The 15,624-nt window shown below is 37.1% G+C and overlaps 1 protein-coding gene across 3 annotated transcripts in view; it reads right to left on the minus strand.

The window, feature by feature from the left end:
* The window catches only part of ablim1a (actin binding LIM protein 1a), a 133,856-nt gene that overhangs the window by 44,422 nt on the left and 73,810 nt on the right, over positions 1-15,624 (minus strand). For all 3 annotated transcript variants that reach the window (XR_013818412.1, XR_013818413.1, XM_079842559.1), the window contains exon 2: positions 3,031-3,165. Coding sequence is in view for 1 of the 3 variants with exons in the window: in XM_079842559.1 (XP_079698685.1) it covers positions 3,031-3,165 (135 nt within the window). In the remaining 2 variants the exon portion in view is untranslated. The remainder of the gene's footprint in view (positions 1-3,030; positions 3,166-15,624) is intronic.

Raw genomic sequence — 15,624 nt, forward strand, 5'->3', positions numbered from 1 at the left:
TATTAAACCATGGCCCTGAAGTGACATTTAAGTACAAAAAAAAGCTGTAATATTGTGAAATATTATTAAAATGTAAAATAACTGTTTTCTATTTGAACATATTTTAAAATGTAATTTATTCCTGTGATGCAAAACTGAATTTTAAGCATCACTGCTCCAGTCTTCAGTGCCACATGATCCTTCAGAAATCATTCTAATATGATGATTTGCTGCTCAAGAAACATTTATGATTATTATCCATGTTGAAAGCAGTTGTGTAAAACTTTTTTAGGATTCTTTGATGAATAGAAAGTTCAAAAGAACAGTATTTATCTGAAATAGAAAGCTTTTGTAACATTGTACTACTTCTACATTCAAAAGTTTTGGGTCGGTAAGAATTAAAAAAAAAAGTTTGGAAGGGAACTTAAATAAATAAATACTTTTATTCAGCAAGGATGCATTAAATTGATCAAGTGACAGTATAGACATTTTTAATGTTGCAAAAGCTTTATATTTCAGATAAATGCTGTTCTTTTGAACTTTCTATTCATTAAATATGCAGCCTTGGTGAGCAGAAGAGACTTTTGACCGGTAGTGTATATACACATATATATATATATATATATATATATATATATATATATATATATATATATATATATATATATATATATATATATATATATATATGGATGGATAGATATTACAGTACATTATTATAAATACAGTTTTTATTACTCTTAATTGAGAAACAACATGAAAAATGTGTTCTTCTAGAATTATATATAAGGATTAATTAAATATATTAAATAATATAATAATAATAATCCAATGTCTAAATGAATTATAGCATGGCACACCACAGGGCACTACTGAAACCGCTTTAAATTTCATATTAACTCCTGCCATTTCACTGTTGTTGCTGACCTCACCTGTCCCTATAGAGTTAATTCTATATACAAACACTAGTGGGTAGGGTTTGTTCTTAAGACTTAGATCCTGAAACGTATGCTAAATAGGTCAAGCTGGAACCCATCTATAACACTCTTAACAATTACACAGTGATCCTGATTTTTGACTGGAGAGGTGAGTCATAGAAGACTCACACAAGACAAACATTCAGCAAACCAGAACTGCAGCATCTCAGACAGAGAGGATTGGACAATGAACATGCAACCAAAAGCTTGAAACCTGTCATTCACGTCAATCTCATATTTCACCCTAAAATCAAAACAAAACTAAAAAATATTTATGTTTGTATGAATTTATTAGGCCCTGTTTACTCTTGGTATTAAGATGCATTTTGGTTGATCAGATCACAAGTGGACGAAGATAAATACAGGTGTAAAAAGTTGTTTTGAGCTTGTCCACTTTCGACCACTACCAGAGGTAGTCGAAAACGCAATAGACTGGATTGCTTTCGTGTAAACGCTCATGTGGTCGAATGTGTTCGTACAGCCACAAAAGACCGCCTGCTCTCCGTCGACTGACCTAACATTTACATTTATGCATTTAGCAGACGCTTTTAACCAAAGCGACTTACAACTTATGGGTACACGAAGCGATTGGTCATGAAGAGTCGAGTAAGCGCAACAAGTGCCTGAAATACTGAGACCCTGTACATTGCTCAGTGTCGCACAGGCTAGAGTAGGGAGGGAAAAAAGGAGGAGAAAGAGGATTAAAAAAATTTTTTTATGAGGTTAAGTAGTGACGGAAGAGCTGAGTTTTTAGTTGACTTTTGAATGTTGTCAATGATTCTGCATTTCGAATGGCGTTGGGAAGATCGTTCCACCAGCTGTGAACGTTGAATGAAAATGCTCTGGAAAGGGATTTTTTGCCTCTCTGTGATGGTACCACAAGCTGTCACTCCTTAGCTGAGTGAAGGCTTCTGGTGGGGGTGTGGATTTGTAGAATCGAGTCAAAGTATGCAGGAGCTGAGCGCGTGGTGGCTCTGTAGGCAAGCGTCAGTGCCTTAAAGGGTTAGTTCACCCAAAAATGAAAATTCTGTCATTAATTACTTACCCTCATGTCGTTCGACACCCGTCAGACCTCTGTTCATCTTCGGAACAGAAATGAAGATATTTTAGTTGAAATCTGATGGCTCTGAAAGGCCTCCATTGGCTCAATGGCACGTTACACTCTCAAGACCCTTAAAAGGTACAAAAGACGTCGTTACAAAGTCCATCTCACTACAGTGGTTCTAAAATAACTTTATGAATCGGCGAGAATAGTTTTTGTGCGCAAAAAAACCCTAAATAACGACTTACATAGTGATGACGATTTCAAAACACGGCCTCATGAAGCTTCAAAGCGTTATGAATCAATGAGCCGAATGATGATTCGGATTGCGTGTCAAACCGCCAAACTGATGAAATTTGGCGATTCAAACTGCTGAATCGACTCGCTGATTCATAACGCTTTGAAGCTTCATGAGGCTGTGTTTTGAAATCGTCATCACTATATAAGTCGTTATTTAGGGTTTTTTTGCACACAAAAACTATTGTCGCCGATTCATAAAGTTATTTTAGAACCACTGTAGCGAGATGGACTTTGTAACGACGTCTTTAGTACCTTTTAAGGGTCTTGAGAGTGTAACGTGCCATTGAGCCAATGGAGGCCTTTCAGAGCCATCAGATTTCAACTAAAATATCTTCATGAACAGAGGTCTGACGGGTGTCGAACGACATGAGGGTAAGTAATTAATGACAGAATTTTCATTTTTGGGTGAACTAACCCTTTAAACTTGATGCAAGCAGCGAGTTGAAGCCAGTGGAAGCCATAAACATACGCATAAACATAATGCATAAACATTTTAGGAAGCGCGCCAGCCAGACAGGATTTAAACTTTGTCGGCTGAAGACCCAAGTTTGGTTTGAAGAGGAAAAACATACCAAGCACAATGATCTCTCACCATTCCTGATTTCTAACACACACTCACAGCGTAGACACAGCGTAAAGTAGACATCTATTCCTCATTCAGAACTGGACTTCATGGCACTGAAATGTAACATGTAAGTTGTATGTGTGCATAGGTGACATTCATTCACTCACCTTTGCATGTGAAGCACTTGATGTGGAAGTGTTTGGCCTGCACTCGTAACACCTCTCCCTTGCACACCTCTCCACATTTAGCACAGCGTATCAGAGGCTTCTCCGTCTGGTGGTGAGCTTCCTGTGTATGGGCCACTGTATAGAAAGAGAGAGAGAAAATAGTTTTGTCATGGTCTGTACCAGTACGTACAGGGTGACAGCGCAAGTACAGGTGGCATGTGAGAGGCTGGTATGGAGCTACTGCACGTCAAATACATTTAGTTCTACTATTCAGTTCAGTAACAGTCCATTTTGGTTTGCATTACGAAAGCAAGCTTAAGTTTGATTTTGGGGTCAGTAAATTAGACTTTTTGTTCAGCAAAGATGCATTAAATGGATCAAAAGTGACGGTAAAAAAACATTTATAATGTAACAAAAATATTCTATTTTAAAATAATGCAGAAATTTCCATTCATCAAAGAATCCTGAGAATCCCTGTTTCCACAAAAATATGAAGCAGCACAACTGTTTTCAACATCCGTAATGTAGCATATTAGAATGATTTCTGAAGGATCATGTGACACTGAAGACTGGAGTAATGATGCTGAAAATTCAGCTTTGATCACAGCAATTAAGTACATTTTAAAATATATTCAAATTGAAAACGGCTAATAATATTTCACAGTTTTACAGTTTTTTTTTTCTTCTGTATTTTTGATCAAATAAATGCAGCCTTGGTGAGCAATGTATCTGCTATGTATTTTCTCCTGCACAAGAGGCGTGATCAAAAGTGACTCTGTACCCAATTGGATAGTCCTTCAACAAATCAGACCACAAGAGGCGTGATCAACAGGAATCGATCCATCCCATCGCTATCCGTCATCGTGTTAAACCCGCCAATAGCGGGCCAGGTGGATAAGCCAGTCTGTGATTGGTTCCCGCAAAAGTGTAACAGACGCAGGATAAATTCATGTACAGGTTTCCAGACTGAGCTGCAGGGCGAAATCAAATACAAAAGTGGACTTCTTTCAAAAAAATAATTACATCTTCCTGACCCCAAACTTTTGAACGGTAGTGTACATCTAAAAACAACAACCACTGCACCTTAAATTCATCATGAAATGGCATATAATACTAGACTGGGTAAACCCAGCCCGATAGTCGCCCTGCAGCAAATTTGCGGGAACCAATCACAAACCGGCTTATCCACCTGGCACGCTATTGGCGGGTTTAACACAATGACGGATAGACAAGTGATGGATCGTTGGTCTGATTGGTTGAAGGACTATCCAATTGTGTACGGAGTCATTTGAACTATGCCCGTTGATCACGCCTCTTGTGCAGTAGAAAAGACAGAGCAGACTCCCCAGACTAATGTTCAATCTTAAAAGATTGAGCTTGGTCTGGTGAGAGCCAGACAAATACAATACAGGATATTCAGCAAGAAATCAAATTGTGATAAGTGCAGAAATGTGAAAGTCAGACTGTATACGTCTCTATTTCCTTTAGTATTCATACAGCAGATCATGTACCTTCAAATATTCCTTTCAAAAACACCCCCACTTCACTTCAGATTTCCTCGAAACCTGATTATAAATTCAGCCCTGAGAAATATGGCAAGAGCGAGCATTTCACATTCCCCCTGAGAAAGAGTTCAGCACAGACTGAAACACATAAAGCTTTTACTATTATTGATCTGCATTTGTTTTCCCTTTATTTTGCGTTAGTTCTGAGCTTCACTTCATCTAAAACAACCTTGACAATTATGAGTGTTATTAAAACATGACAGTGGGGCTTTAAAGGAAAAGTTCATGCATTATTTACTCACCCTCATGTCAATTTAAAGCCATATTTTAACTGGCAGGTCCTTTTGCTTATGACACACAAAAGTACACGCACTGCATCCGAATATGCCTACTTTCATATACGTGAAAAACTGTGAGCAGAGTAGTATGTCTGAATACAGTATTCATAAAACAGTAGGCGAAAAGTAAACCCGGATGACCTACTACTTCTGGTGAGATTCTGAAGTGTGCATTCGATGGACACTTTAATATCCCATGAGGCCACGGGAGAGGATTCGTAAATGGCAGTGAAGCAACACAACTGATGCTGGTAGGTCACATGACAGTGACAACATGGTGGATGTAGGACGTCCGAATTTCATTCATAACACCCGCATTCATACAATATAGAAATATGTTTCAAAGCAAATAGTATTTACTATAAAACATGCAATTTCGGATGCTGAGATGGTGCTTCACAACATGAGGGTGAGTAAATAATGCTTTAAATAATTCACCAGAAATAATTATTTTGTCATTATGTCATGACATTTTGATGAAAAATTACAAGGTAAAAACTATGATGACTGGATGAATTATTCACAATAAGAATAAAATCTGAAGTACTACAGAGTACTAGTCTGCAAATGAAGATCCAACTTGTTTTTGATTGTATGGTAATATCATATCCACTATAAAGCAGTGCACCCCAAAACCTTCTCAAAACCTTTTTGAATTAAGGAAGCATCTCTCAAGATACCTTCTTCATTCCAACCCTCCATTCCCTCTCTCCACGGTGTCTACACTAATCCAGACTCATTCTGTCTCAAAGTGTTGAACATCAAACACAGACAGTCCCTGCGCTATTGAATCACCATCACAGGGAAGGGAAGGGCTGGATGGGTGTGCATGCGTGTTGGATTGTACGAGTCTCGCGGGACATCCATTTCGCAGACGCAGACTTTTTTTCATACATATTTATGCGTCGACTTTCTTCCCCTGCCCCCTTTCCAAACCCTCTTCACCCTCACGTCCCAGGCTAAACAAAGCACTGGAAAGTGGGATCAGAGCCATATCTCTCACTGCCAGAGCTGAGGCATCGTTCTCCATCATAAACATATTCAGCATTCATGAAAATATCAGTGAAAGTACATTTAAAAAGAGGAATAAAATGTAAATGAAGCCGTCTCTAATGTTTCCTCGTGTTTATATGATTACAACCAGATTTGACAAGAAAAATACTTAAAGGGATGGTTCACCCAAAAATGAAAATTACCCCATAATTTACTCACCCTCTCAAGTCATCCTAGGTGTATGACATTCTTTTTTCAGACGAATAAAATCGAAGTTATATTACAAAAGTCCAGGCTAATCCAAGCTTTAGAATTTGATTTATAGTTGCTCTGTTTTTGAAGTCCATAAAAAGTGCATCTGTCCATCAAATAACATGCTCCACGCGGCTCCGGGCTGTTAATAAAGGCCTTCTGGAGCGAATCGATGCGTTTGTGTAAGAAAAATATCCATATTTAAAACTTTATCAAGTAAACTTACGGCCAACCGCCTTCCCTGTTCAATTCAGGCAGTCGGCCGAAAGTTTACTTGATTAGGTTTTAAATATGGATATTTTTCTTACACAAACGCATCGATTCGCTTCAAAAGGCCTTTATTAACACCCCAGAGCTGCGTGGAGCAGTTATTTGACGGACAGATGCCCTTTTTATGGACTTCAAAAACAGAGCAACTATAAATCAAATTCTAAAGCTTGGATTAGCCTGGACTTTTGTAATATAACTCCGATTTTATTCGTCTGAAAGAAGAATGTCATATACACCTAGGATGACTTGAGGGTGAGTAAATTATGGGCTAATTAAAATTTTTGGGTGAAATATCCCTTTAAAGGAGTTCACCCATAAAAGAAAATTCTGTCATCATTTACTCACCCTCAAATTGTTTGCATAAAAATCCAAAATATATTTTGTGTTCGGAAGAAGAAAGAAATTCATACAGGTTTGGAACTTGAGGGTGACTAAATGATGACAGAATTTTCATTTTTGGGTGAACTATCCCTTTAAGATATAATGTCTTGTTTTCTGAAACAATTATCAAAACTATGTAAGTTCATGCTTAAAACAAGAAAATATCAGGATTAAGAAAAATAAACTTAATTCAAAGAGAAAACAAGATTATTTGTCTTAAACCCACTGACAGATATATTTTCTTGTTTTAAGCATAAACTCACTTAATTTTGATATATTTTTCCAAAAACAAGACCGAATATATCAAGTCATTTTCCTTCTCAAGTAAATGTATCTTGATTTCAAGTCACCATGAAATGAAAATGGACAGTTTTTTTATTATTAAATATTGCAGTATTCATTATAAATGATTTATCCATGTACATATTTTTTAATATCTCTAATATAATAATCTTTAATCCAAATAACTTCCCTTCCCTCTTGCAGCAACATCTCTTCTCTGATTAAGTGCTTATGGCGCGAGGGCAGGACAACCTGTCACTCATGAGATCGACCAATAGCAAACCACACCCATCCAATCAATTCCTGATGGACAAAATCAAATCCCGCCCTACATTTTTCTTGTTCGAAAAGCTGTTTCGCTTTGATACACGTCACAATAGGCAAGAAAAGACTATCTATTTAGATATTTGTAACACTAGTAAACTACTAAATCTCCTACTTAACGTTAATCGTGCACAACCCCCCCCCCCCCCCCCCTGTTCACAGTATCCCCCAGAGTTAGATAAGTCCATACATACCATTCTCATCTCTGTGCATGCCATAACTCTGTCTGACGCACCCACCGTTAGCCTAGCTTAGCACAAAGACTGGAGGTAAACAAAGTGACAAAATAACGCCAACATTTTCCGATTTACATGTTGTGATGTGTATAGTTACATTGTGACATCACATCACAACACAACATGTAAATAGGAAAATGTTGGTGTTATTTTGTCACTTATTGAGCAGTAGGCTAGCTGGAGCTGTTTACCTCCAGTCTTTGTGCTAAGCTAGGCTAGCGGTGGGTGCGTCAGAGAGAGGTATGGCACGCACGGAGATGAGAATGGTATGAATGGACTTAACTAACTCTGGGGGATACGGTGAATAAGTCCAAAAAGTCGGCATGTTCCTTTAAATGTGTCTTTGAACTCATTTGTTTAATTTGAGTTGGCTCTACTCAAACCAATTAATTATTTTAAGTGTTTGGGTTTACAGTGTGGTCTCTAGATATGACACAGGTCCTTATGGAAGCATGTAAAAGATACATTAAAAAGGTAACAACAAGCTTATTTGTCTCATATAACAGTTCTCACAGTCTACAAGCCAAATAAATCACTCACTAATGTAAAAACTGTACTGAGAGATCACAGAAAAAGAGAATGAGAGTCGGGATTCGGGAGAGAAGTTGACAGCTACCGTACTTCACTCGCTGAGAAGCTTTATAAAAGACTTCCTCCAGGCATTTACGCTGATTAAGCTCTGAAGTGGCACAACAAGATTAAGTGGGCCGGTCAGAACAGTTAACCTCCAGCTCTGAGAGCCCAGCATTACTCATATTACTTCAGACTCACAGCTCGATGGACTTGCTCTCCACTGTCTATGCAGACAGCTGCCTTGACTTGGATGAAACTTGATTAGTGTATGATATGGAATTCATTTCAATAGAGTTTTGCATTAGGCATGTTGCACAGCGAATGGCACAATACTCTAATAAGCACAAATATATACAGAACACACAAAGACAGGGTAAAACTATTTTTACTAGTCCTCACAAAATTTGCTTGGATTCATCTATCATTGTGGATTTATATTTTCTCAATTGCATTATATGTTTGGCTTCTCTACGATGGGTACATGCAATGCCACCGTTGGACAAAAAATACCATGGTTCTAACATTAAATATAAGTTTTTTGGACACTAGCATTATGGTCACACCATGGTATTCTTTGATTATAATTTTTTTATGTTTTTGAAAAGTCTCTTATGGTCACCAAGGCTGCATTAATTTGATCAACAATACAGTAAAAACTGTATTTTTGTGAAATATTATTACAATTTTAAACAACTGTTTTCTATTTCGAATTAGTGCTATCAAATCGATTAATCACATCCAAAATAAAAGTTTGTGTTTAAATAATATATGTGTGTGTACTGTGTATAATTCTTATGTATATATAAATGCACTCCTTAATGTATATATTTAAGAAATATTTGCATGTATATACTGTATATATATTTATATAATTTATATTATATACAAATATAAATATTTTATATAAATAGCACTAATTAGAAAATGTTTTAAAATGTAATTTATTAATGTGATGCAAAGCTGAATTTTCAGCATCATGACTCCAGTCTTCAGTGTCACATGATCCTTCAGAAATCATTCTAATATGATGATTTGCTGCTCAAGAAGCATTTATGATTATTATTTTTTCAGGATTCTTTGATGAATAGAAAGTTCAAGAGAACAGCAATTATTTGAAATCGAAAGTTTTTTAATATTATAAATGTCTTTACGATTATTTTTGATGAGTTAAATACACCTTTGCTGAATAAAAGTATTAATCATTTTTTTTTAATCTTTGAATGGTAATGTATATGAATAATGTAATGAAAGAGTACCATCTGTTCTCACATTGCCGGCAATACGGGAGTGCAAGGAACAAATAAAATGCAACTAACCATATAATCCTGCATAGAAATTATAGCAAGATAAATGCTCTAATTCACTTTTATAAGTGTGTGTGTGTGTGTGTGTGTTGTTTTGCTGATTGTGTGTCAAATCAAACATTGGTGTAAACTCATCTGTTACTTTGTAGAAACTGGCCGTTTAGACAGATGCCACCATGAGCAAGTTGTGTAACATGAATCAAAAGTGCAGAAGGTAAACAAATTATGAATTGTTCCTTTGAAGGACATTTTTGTTTACATGACAAATTTATTTGACAATTTTAACAAAGTATTTGCTTGCCACTTGATGTGAAGTAAAATATGGGTCCTGAAACATAAGCAGTAGAGAAATACTAGTATAAAGGCACAGTAACATCACCATTTGACATGGTACTACAAAAGCACTGTAGTTTGTCAGAGCATGTACAGTGCAGGCATTTATCATTGAACATCCCAAGATAACACTTTATTTCGATTGTCCAGTATAGACATTCTACTAACTATAAGTAACATTGCAACTACATGGCAACTAGCAGTCATTAGAGTATCAGTACACTCTAAAAAATGCTAGGTTAAAAATAACCCAAGTTGGGTTGAAAATGGACTAACCCAGCAATTGGGTTGTTTTTACCCAGCGATTGGGTTGTTTTTACCCAGCGATTGGGTTGTTTTAAACAAACATTTAAACCAACCGCTGGGTTAAAACAACCCAATTGCTGGGTTAGTCCATTTTCAACCTAACTTGGGTTATTTTTAAGCCAGCATTTTTTTGAGTGTAGACTGTCTGCTTAATATCTGCTCTTTATTTTGATGCACCCCAACAGACATTCTACTGACTATAAGTAACTTCGCAACTACATGCCAACTTATTCTACTAACCCTAACCTAACAGTTTAAGAATACTCTAGTTAGTTGACATGTAGTTGCAAAGTTCCTTATAGTTAGTAGAATGTCTAAAGTGGACCATCGAAATAAAGTGTAACCGAACCCAATACTGTAGTATCATAATATTGCATACTCTCAAATTACCTTTAATGAGTAAAAGGGAAAGAGGAGCTGATTATATTCTGAAATAAATAAATACTGAAAGTCTATAATGTTTGCGCTGAGAAAGACGCATTTTACACTTGCAGTCTTCCCTCTGTAGTATAAAAAGACCTTATGTCCCATTCATAGTCATTATAGTTAAAGACACAATGCAGGAAATGAACAGCAACTCTGCATCTCTGCAGATGAACTGCAGCAGGAATGAGACATCTTTAAAGAGACACCCTAAAACCGAAAGGGGCCACTGCAGGCGAGACACAACAATGGACTCTACCTTCCTGTCAGCGTTGCTATGGCGACGGCTGCGGGCTGCGCGTGTGTACCTCACGGTTCTGCGTCCCATTTAAACTGCAACACAGCCGGAGCGACGTGCCGCAAACTCAATCCGACAATGCAATGACCGACAGCTCTGATCCAATAACCTGTGGACCTGAGAGGTACGACTGCAGCACAAAGGACGGTTCCTGTGATTCAAATAGCTCTCACACACACATAAACTAAGATTATCAACCCATGTTTAACAAATGAACCACAAGATACAGTGTCAGAATCACCTTAAAAAAGAGGTGAGATCCAGCCTGAATCTCTGCAGATAGAGCATTCTGGGACTGATAGCGATGAAAGAACAGCATGTGATGATTCACACTTACTATAAACCACTTGAAAGGTATAAAAGTGACTGTTTTCTGAGCTTGTAAAGGACCATTTACTCTAAAAAGTGTGCAATGTGACCACACTATGATACAAAGATGGTCAGTTATATATACACACACTCACCTTTCTTCTTGACCATGACCATCAGTGATAAGTGAAGATGAATCAATAATCAGCCCTGGTCGAGTCGTATCCAGTGAGATTCAACGCCACATTCAAAAAGCTAAGCGAAGTGAACTAATACAGATGAATAAAAGAGGGCAACGTGAGTAAGAGAAAGCTAAAAACGTCTCCCAAAACAACAGAGGCAGCCCGGCGCGTGCCTGCTCCCCTGTACCCCTCTGTCTCCTCCTCTTCTTGCCCCCACCCCATGTCCCATCCCCCTTTTCTGTCTCATTAATCCGAGGACTCGCCCATCTTCCTCTGCAGTCTGGAAGGTACCAGCTCTGCCAAGCAGAATTTATGATTGTAGCAGCCAATTTGGCTTGATTAAGCTAAAACAAGCATTAAAAAGATTATGTGGATCACATCAAATGGTGGTCATCATACTATAAAATATCCTGTTAGCAGTGTTGGGCACGTTACTTTAAAAAAGTAATTAGTTATAGTTACTTCTTACAAATAGTAACTGAGTTAGTAACTGAGTTACGTCATTATAAAAGTAACTAATTACCAGGGAAAGTAACTACTGTGTTACTTTTTTTTTTTTCCTTCAAATGTTCAAATATGTCAAATAACTTGGATGCCCCCAATTTTAAATATGTTAAATTAATGAATTGGACACTAAATAGAATAAATTGCTATTATAAAACATTGTACATTAAATGTACACTATTGTAATGTTGCTGTGGGACAATGTGAGAGACACCTATCAAATTCAATATATTATTGTAAATATTATCAGTAGTATCACTACTATAGTGTAAATATTGTGTAAATAGTATCAGTACTTCTTTACTACTCCTCTGGTAGTGGAGCTCACGTTATCACCTGGGTTTTTAGCCACTAATGTTGTGGCTGTGATGATGTGAGGCTTCATTAGATTAGAATTACCGACCACCGATGGGGAGAGACTCTTTCTTCCTGGGCATAAGCTGCACGTTACATAAACATTCTTACCTTTTACCTCAACGAGGGAAAAGTAGCGCTTATACTTCCAGTTTGCGAAAACTACCTTTGAAGTCGTTGGACTGCCATCGTTGACTGTGCATATGCGTGTGCGTCATAGGTGTGTGTGTGTGTGTGTGTGTGTGTGTGTGTGTGTGTGTGTGTGTGTGTGTGTGTGTGTGTGAACTCAACCTATCAACCTCAACCTTGTCTCCCACCCACCAATCATCATCAGTTATGTGTAGCAAAAACGCTTCAGTGAGCTCAATTATAGTAACGCCGCATTTTTTTCCCCCCAGTAACGCTAACGGCATATAACGGAAGAAACAGTAATTCGTTTGATTACTCGTTAATGAAAAAAGTAATTCCGTTAGTAACGCCGTTTATCTATAACGCCGTTATTCCCAACACTGCCTGTACGTTTCAGATCTGAAAACTTCCGTGTTAGTCCAAAAACGCTTTTATTGAAACCAAGCCCAGCGAAGACCGCCTCTGAAGAAGAAAATCAACGCCTACTTCATCATTGCAACTTTGGCCCCGCCCACTGGTGTGTTAGTGAGATGATGAGGAGAGAAGAGCAATACAGGATTACTGGACTAAAAATAACATTACCCTCCAAAGGATCCTAATGCTAGGAATTATGTTATTTATTTTCAACAATTTTAATGTCTCAATTGAGCATTATCTATTTGTATTCGGTACATTTCACTGATGATTCTTTGGTAAATCAGTCGCAATTTTGGTGCAGGCTTTGCAAACAGACTTTTATGATATGGACTCGACAGTAATGCCACAACATTTAAGTAACCGTGTTAATTCTAATGCCTGATCTGGGACCAATGATTTCTGATATGTAATGATTCATGTACAGTCAGATGTTCTTTATCCATGTGTCCATAAATCAAACCAGTGGATAAACAGTCAACTTCACGTTGATTCTCTTAGTAAAATGAAAATAATCTGTTATTTAAACTGATTAAATTATATATAGAAAGTGATCAAAGAACGCTCCCTTTACAAGCTGTCAATCAAACAGCATTCATGTCTGTGATTGGCTACAATGCTCATCACTGCAAGCTTTCATGTCACAATCTAAATATAATGCTATAGATCTACATATAATGCTATAATCAACACTTTTCATGATTAGTTAACCTTGAGAGCTGTAATAGTAAAAAAGGTCCACATGTAATACTTATTTCATATGCAAAGATGTTAGCCAATCACAGCAGTGGGCATTTACACTGAAGTCTCACAGCAGCCAATCACAGCAGTGGGCGTTTACACTGAAGTCTCACAGCAGCCAATCACAGCAGTGGGCGTTTACACTGAAGTCTCACAGCAGCCAATCACAGCAGTGGGCGTTTACACTAAAGTCTCACAGCAGCCAATCACAGCAGTGGGCGTTTACACGGAAGTCTCACAGCAGCCAATCACAGCAGTGGGCGTTTACACTGAAGTCTCACAGCAGCCAATCACAGCAGTGGGCGTTTACACTAAAGTCTCACAGCAGCCAATCACAGCAGTGGGCGTTTACACTGAAGTCTCACAGCAGCCAATCACAGCAGTGGGCGTTACACTGAAGTCTCACAGCAGACACGCCCCTTCAAACAAAGCATTCAAATCAGTGGGCTAAAACCAGGGTAGGAAAAATGCTTCTTATTTCTAAATTTTTGATGTAAAAATCATACTAACATTGTAAGTGCACCCCAGGAAACATTATATAAACAATAAAACAATGCAGTTCATGACCCTTTAAAATATATAAAAAAGAAATATTCAATAAAATACTAATATTAACTAAAAATATAGTAAAGTGTATAATTTCTTTGCCATTAACATCAGCAAATGGAATAAAAAAATGAATAAACAAAAAGCAGGTTTCCTAAACACTCGCTGCCTGCTGTTGGTTGAACAAACTCACATCAGGTTGAGCCAATGTTTCTGTCCCAGGCTGGTCGGGATGTTCAAACAAATAAAGCTGTCAAACAAAGAAAAACACTGCTTTCTGCTAAAAACCCTGGAATAAGCAGTTTTCTGAAATGCACGAAGACATAGCCAGAGTTATCACAGTGTTGACACTTTTCAGAGGATTCAACATGCAAATGGCTTCTGAATATAAAAATTGGATTTTTAGAAATCAATCAATCCTCACTCTTCCCCTTTAAATGCCATACATTTCACTGAAACGTCTAATAAAACTACAAAACAACTAAACCGCAATGTCAGCATCTTTGCTGAGAAAGACCAGCCGTGCCGTCTTCACCTGACATATCCTTAAGGATCACAGGTTTGCCTGGGATCACAACAGCAGACAGGACATGATCTGGCTTAATCCACTATAAAAATCCCTGTGTTTAAGCTTTGACTATCCAACAGCTGATGTCACTCTCAAACAACTACATCAGCACAGTATACTACTCCCAAAAAAAAAAAAGTTCACTCCATTCAAAAATAGCTGTGAATTCTGACAAAATATTTTTTGCAAGGACCATATAAATAACAAATACTACAATATTTCTGCAGGGCTCTTAAAAGACGTTTCTCTGTCTGCTTCCTTTCATTTTGTTTATTCATACATGCAGTTTTGAATGGGTTTATCAGAAATATCTGACAGCACAATAACAGAACAACAAGCCAAAGACCAGTCCAAACAACTACACAGCAGTGATTCACAAACGCATATACAGAAAATAAAGAAGAAATGAGCCAACGTGTGTGTAGACTTTGTGATCATAATTTTACAGTACAAGAATTAGCATGTACAAAATATTTCACAAGCATAAAAACAATAAGTTAAGTGTTATATAATGTTTTTTTTTTGTTCAAGATTAATGTTAAGTGGGAGATAGTAGTGCTTAATGCTTTGCTACACTGTAAACCCGAAATAAGTTGGCAAAACTCAAAAAAATTCAGTTAAGAAATGTTTAAGTAAGCAGAACTTGCAGATTTTTATTTTGTAATCATACATTTTAATTGTTCTGAACTTGAAATATTTGAGTAAGCTAATTCATACATTTAACTTAAAATTACCATGTAATGTCGAATTTTTAGTAGTGGAAACTTGACTAGCTTTAATTAGCTAATTCAATAAATGGCACCTCTCTAATTGGTTACACAATGCTTTAGTAGCATTATCATAGCCCTTGCTGAAAGAGGACAGCAATATAAAAAATTTAACATACTGCATATCTGTTCTCAAACTAAGCTCATGCTCCACTCGTCACCATGATGGAACCCTACAAAAAACCAGCATAACAGAAACTCGTCTAAAATAAAAACATAATATAACATGTTGGCATTTACGGTCCCTTGTTTTGAGTGTCAT

This window comes from Gobio gobio, assembly GCF_949357685.1.
Source record: "Gobio gobio genome assembly, chromosome: 18".
Taxonomy (NCBI): domain Eukaryota; kingdom Metazoa; phylum Chordata; class Actinopteri; order Cypriniformes; family Gobionidae; genus Gobio; species Gobio gobio.